Below are 6,000 nucleotides of genomic sequence, written 5' to 3'. Positions count from 1 at the left end.
ACTTTTTTCCATTAGGTGACGCTTTTCTTTGTGAAGAGTTACGGTTTAAAGTGTGGCTTTAGAAAGTGTAGTGTAGACAAATCTTTAAATCTGTACCAACTTTGATCTGTATACTAAAATTCTCCTTTGAATAAATATCTTAATTAAATTTTGTTTAAAAAAATAATTTAAATAATAAATATTTATATTTAATTTTTTAATTTTAAAAGTATTTATTTTAAAAAAAATATGATAAAAAAATTTATTATGAGAAAAGTCATTTTTTATTTATTCATAGCATTTAAATAATATTTTAGAAAGCTATAATTTGATTTTGAAAATTGTATCCGATATTAATATTACTACTTTTTATAAATAAAAAATTCAAAAAAATAACTTTTAAAATTTTTTAAACGGACCTAAGTTTCTTTCCTTGGAATAAGCATGACAATATGACATTACCTTGTTTGCTGCATGGAAAAGCAAAGCATGTTTTAACCATTAGTTGACATAAAAAATATGCAAGTGGCCAAGGAAAAATAGTAATTGAATTGCTAAGCTTTTGATTAATTGATTATTTGTTCTATGTTTGAGTGAAACAATCCATAAGGACACTGACAAGTGACAACTTAATTCAGTGACCACTAGCTGACTCTTGGTATCTTTACTCTTTAGACAGATATATAATCTTAGAGTGACTGCCAAATAGCAAATCTAAGGTTATGAAATTACCAAATTGACTGCTAAGAAATTGAAAATAGCAAACAATATGATTAAGACTAATTATTCACTGACCTTTCAGTTTATTGTGGTTCATCTGCATGGTACTACTGGTGTCCGTGGTGCCATTTAGTTTGGTTTTGGTAGGAAAAACAACCTGATCCAATCGTACAGAATTCAATTGGTTCGGTTTTTTTGTCTGAAGCCAACCAAACCAAACCGTATTGAAATGGATTGGTTTGGTTTTTTGGTTTTTAAACTAGTTAAAAAACCAACCTATCCTAGTCATAATCCGTTTACTAAAAAGGTTCTATCTTATTTAAACCAGTAATATGCACTAAAATACCAAAACAAGTTTAATTTCACAAATTCACACACTAAAGTCATACAACACAATAACTAACATAATTGAAAGTTCAACAAATCATCATAGGTCAACAACAAGAAAGCAAATATCATCAATTTGTGTTGAAAGTCAACTACAGTGTAGCAAATACAATGTCACTTGCATTACAAAAATAAAAGCATTGTCATTGATTAAACCTGCATCAGAAATGGAAGAGCAGAGCAAACTAGGCACTTAGGCAGTGTCTGTTGCTGGTTGAGTCACCCCAAACTTCACCAATAGTTTATTCAATGCCTCTGGGGAGCAAACTTCATACTTGACGTTTCCAGAAGGTGAGAGGAAAACCTCTGCTAATTCTATCTTCTCTGAGGTCAAGCTTGTGCTGTCCATAGTCTTGCTTAATACCTTCAATGCAAGTTGCACGGCTTCTTCCCTCGTAATGTCATCCTTGTAGTCCTGTTTCAGTATTGACTGAGCCGCCTGGTTGTTTGCACCAATAGCTCCTGCTTTCCAACCGCCATAGTTTCCACTAGGATCACTCATGTAGAGTTGAAAGCCAAAGTTTTTGTCCCAACCTGCAAACAGGAATGAGACCCCAAATGGTCGAAGACCACCGAATTGGGTGTATCCTTGCTTAGTATCACAAAGAGACTGAACCAACTGTTCAACAGGCATGGGCTCTTGGTAGGCATATGTGTAGCGTTGTGCTTGGACCCTAGCTGTATTGATGAGGATGTTGGCATCCGACATTATCCCGGCAACAGCACATGCAACATGATCATCAATCTTGTACATTTTCTCAGTGGATGAAGAGGTTTGCAGCAGCTTGGATGTTACCTTCTTTTCGCCAACCAACACAACACCATCTTTTGATAAGATCCCTATGGCAGAACCAGCATTTCCAATAGCCTCCATTGCATACTCCACTTGATAAAGACGTCCTTCAGGGGAGAAGATTGTTGTACGGCTATCATATCTTCGCGACATTTTGATTCCCTGACTTCTAGTTTAAAGGAAACACTAAAGAAGAGAGGAATCAATAATGTATTTCTTAGTAACAGAAAAATAAAAAATCAAAAGATCTAAGCTTTTGATACTTTTCTCTATGCAAACCTATAAGATCTGCTAAAAGCAAAGACTACACAAAGATAGCAAACCATATGCAAAACATGAGTGCAGTGACAATGAACTGAATACCAATTTTTATTATGATGAAGCATTAATAAAATATCAAGGTTTTTGAAAGAGAAAAAAATTACAAGGGGTATTTTTATCCAATCAACATTACTACAGACAAGTGTTCCATTGACATTAAAAGAGAACCCTGAAATCTTGAAATTTTAGAGTATAGGTATGTATTTTAGTGAAGGACTCTACCCAAGATAAATGTGATCTATGTTAGAACAGTCGTTCAAGCTTCCCTCAACCAGAAACTAACTTCCCGCCATTTCCATTCTCCCTAACTATAAAATAACATTATTAAAAATTGAATATATAATTTCAAATACTTCAAATTTGAGACAAATTTAAGACAAAAAATACTTCAAATTTGGATGATTGCACCTACTAACCAAAATCATAAAAGTTTAATGAATTAGGGGGATAATAACTATAACCGAAAGAAGAGTTGTTTACTTAAACGGCTCAAATTATAAACGTGAATGATCTTCAGGAATAAGTTTTGAGTATTTGTTTTCAAATCAGCATTTGTTTTTTTGTTTTAGAGACACAAAGTACCATGAACGATGTTTTCTTTGTATGCAGATAGCCGAAGCAAAGAGAGCGTCAATTAATCAGCAAAGAAAAATCGAAGAGCTTGAAGCGCAATTGAATGAGGCAGAGGATGTTATAACAGATCTTAGGATAGAGTTGAAACAAATATACCATGAGTTGGAGAAGACAAATAATAGTCAGAAAATTAATAATAATCAACTCTATTAACTTGGAACAAAAACAGATCCCTGTTTACTCAAAACAAAAACACAGGCCCTTGCTAATTCAGAAAATTAACAACAATCAACTCTATTAACCCAGAAAATTAACAGAGAGCAGAGAGCAGGTGCTGACCCAAAAAAAAGAGAGCGCATGAAAAAAATAAAAAAAACGAAGAACAGAGAGCAGTGAGCAGGTGCTGACCTTTGGCAACCAAACTAAGATGACGACGCGAGCAGAAGACAGGCGAAGACGACAGTGAGTGAGATGAAGATGAAGCTGTTCGGCGAAGGGGCTAGGGCTTAGTGTGTGAAGGCTTCCATGGTTTGAAGAGGAGAAAGTGAAGGACTGAGCTGCTTTTTTCTTTATTTCAACCCTAAGCATACACGACACCGTTTATTTGTTTGACTGAAGGTTGCCCTTTCTTTTGAATTGATTGTTCTTTTTTTTGTGAATTTTTGATAAATTTAATAAGTAAAATTTACAAATTCATAAAGTTGGTTCAGTGGCCAAGGGCTTTTTGCACAAACTTAAGGTCCTTGGTTCAACTCCCATATATAACATTTTTAAACATATATATAATACATATTATGAAGGGTGCGGGTAGGGTTGAGGCTCAACCCGCACCCTACCCGCTCCGCGCTCAACCCTACCCGCAGCGGATCGGGTTGGCAACCCTACCCGACCGGGTTGGGTCGGGTTGGGTACCCGCGGATAGGGTCCATGCTGCCAGGCCTACTCATGGGGGAGTGACAGGGGACATTTCTATTCCAAAAATTGAAACGGCGCCGTTTTGGGAGAGAGGTATTCTTTTAGAATTCGAACCGGTGACCCTCTAAAACCGGGCTGGTCCGGTTCGGTTCTCCTCCTCTTTCTTATTATTTTATTTAAAAATTTATATAAGTAAAAAGTTATTTGATAAACAAGTAAAACACTTTTTTAAAACCAATAAAGAATTTTTAAGAAACTAGCATGATTTTTTACTGTTATAATATTATTTTTGTATATATAATTATTTATAAGTTCTTATGTTATTTTCATAATTAAATAATATTAACACTTAAAAAATAATATAAACTGTTATATGAGTTTAATTTTGGATGCATTAAAATATTTTTAATTTTGTCTTTTTTATTCTACAAAATGATTTGAGACAATATCAAAATTGAGAATAAAAAGACAATCTTAATTTTTAAACAATGATTAAGATATGGTAGAATCTTATTGTTAGGATTTTGTTTTCTTAATCTTTCAGACAGAATGGCTGAATTTATTTGATAATATTGCTTGCATTATCAAATAATTGTGGTAGTTGATTTTATTGTACATATAATATTATTCATCAAATAATTATGAGGTTAGAATAAGAGGAGTGCTACACATACAAGTTTTTTTGACTTACAAGTCTTACAAGTTACTAGGCCTTTTAATGCGTTATTCAACGTTTCCTGTTTTTAAAGCGCTACACTCAGAACGGTTCTTCTTCTTCTTCTTCCTCTTCCTCTTCCTCTTCTTCTTCTTCTTCTTTTTCATTTTTTTTTTTCGATTTTCATGGTTTCTGAAATCAAGCTTTGAAATCGTTTTGAAGAAGAAGAAGCAGCAGAAGATGAGGAGAAAGAGAAAGAGTTCTGAATTATGCAACGAATTTTGGGTGTATTTCTTAAATACTTTGGGTGTATTTTTTGTAATCCTTTGGGTGTATTTCTGTAATCATTTTGGGTGTACTTCTGTAATCGTTTGGGCGTATTTCTGAAGTTCCATTATCTTCAAAAGGATTACAGAAATACACCCAAAGGATTACGAAAATTTTCTCTTTCTCCTCCTCATCTTCTACTGTTTCTTCTTCTTCAAAAACGATTTCACCATGAAAAATTGAAAAAAAAAAAAGATAAAACAGAGAGAAAAGAACGTAAATGAAGAAGAAGAACGTGCAGAAACGAAAGAAAAGGAGAAGAAGAAGAGTAAGAGGAAGAAGAACGTGCAGCAAGAAGAAGAAGAAGAAGAAGAAGGAGAAAGAGAATGCAAGAAACGAAAGAAAAGAAGAAGGAGAAGACGAAGGGGAAGAAAAATGGTTGGAAGCGTGTTTTGAGCGTTAGTTTTAATTGAACTTGTAAGGCTTACAAGCCTTAATCGCTTGTATGCGAAGAATTACTCTTAGAATAAATAGTAAATATAATTACATTTAATTTGCATTAACATGATAATGATATCTTGCCGAAATCAAAATGAAGATGAGAAGGTCTTATATAAGTAAATGAATCTTTTGCTAACATTTATTTATTATCTCAACAAATATTTAGAAAATTAATTTGATCAAGGGTAAATTATATTTTTTATTCTTGAAGTATGATAAAAATTTTAAAAATACTCATAAATTTTATTTTGTTTCAGTTTTGTTCCAAAAATTTTCGATTTGTATCAAATATACTCCTGACGGTTAATTTTTCAAAGCTTTTAAGACAAATCCAACAACAATTTCATAAAAACAACCCTCAACACAAGCAAATCAAACATAATTTTCATACATTATTATTAGATTGGTCTTAAATTTTTTGAAAATTTAGCCATCGAGGATATATTTGATGCAAATCGAAAACTTTTGGGACAAAATTGAAACAAAATAAAATTTAAGAATATTTTTAAACTTTTACCAAATTTCAGAGATAAAAAGTATACTTATATTTGGTTTGTTTAAAGGATTTGACATTTATAACATTAAACAATGTGTTGGGTGCTTTTCTTTTTAAACTAAAAAAAAAATCATGATTAATATTTCTCATTATTTAACTTACCATCTAACTAATTATTCATACTAAATTATCAATAATTCACAATACCAATTAATTTCATTCAATATTATTGTAAGATATTTAATCTAATTTTTCACATAACCTTATATAGTGTTTACCTAATATTACAATTCGTATTTTATTGATAGCGATTTTCTAATTCTTAAATTTTGAATTTTCTCTTTAAATGGATCCAAGCTTCAATTAGCACCACCAAACTTCTACCAAGTGCTC

At 32.3% G+C, this 6,000-nt stretch overlaps 1 protein-coding gene across 1 annotated transcript; it reads right to left on the bottom strand.

Annotated features, from left to right (window-relative positions):
* Positions 1 to 1,082: 1,082 nt before the first annotated feature.
* Positions 1,083 to 3,350, bottom strand: LOC107485337 (proteasome subunit alpha type-4). Its single transcript, XM_016105852.3, has 2 exons — positions 3,182 to 3,350; positions 1,083 to 2,065 (listed from the first exon to the last, which is right to left on the bottom strand). The coding sequence occupies exon 2, from the start codon at positions 2,030 to 2,032 to the stop codon at positions 1,280 to 1,282; it is 753 nt and encodes a 250-aa protein (XP_015961338.1). The 5' UTR covers positions 2,033 to 2,065; positions 3,182 to 3,350; the 3' UTR covers positions 1,083 to 1,279.
* Positions 3,351 to 6,000: the final 2,650 nt, after the last annotated feature.

The sequence above is a fragment of the Arachis duranensis genome, chromosome 4 (assembly GCF_000817695.3).
Source record: "Arachis duranensis cultivar V14167 chromosome 4, aradu.V14167.gnm2.J7QH, whole genome shotgun sequence".
NCBI lineage: Eukaryota > Viridiplantae > Streptophyta > Magnoliopsida > Fabales > Fabaceae > Arachis > Arachis duranensis.
This window is presented reverse-complemented; position numbering and strand designations above follow the sequence as displayed.

Bases quoted from the DNA above. Each gene is read 5' to 3' on its own strand.
- LOC107485337 (XM_016105852.3), bottom strand. From the start codon at position 2,032: ATGTCGCGAAGATATGATAGCCGTACAACAATCTTCTCCCCTGAAGGA.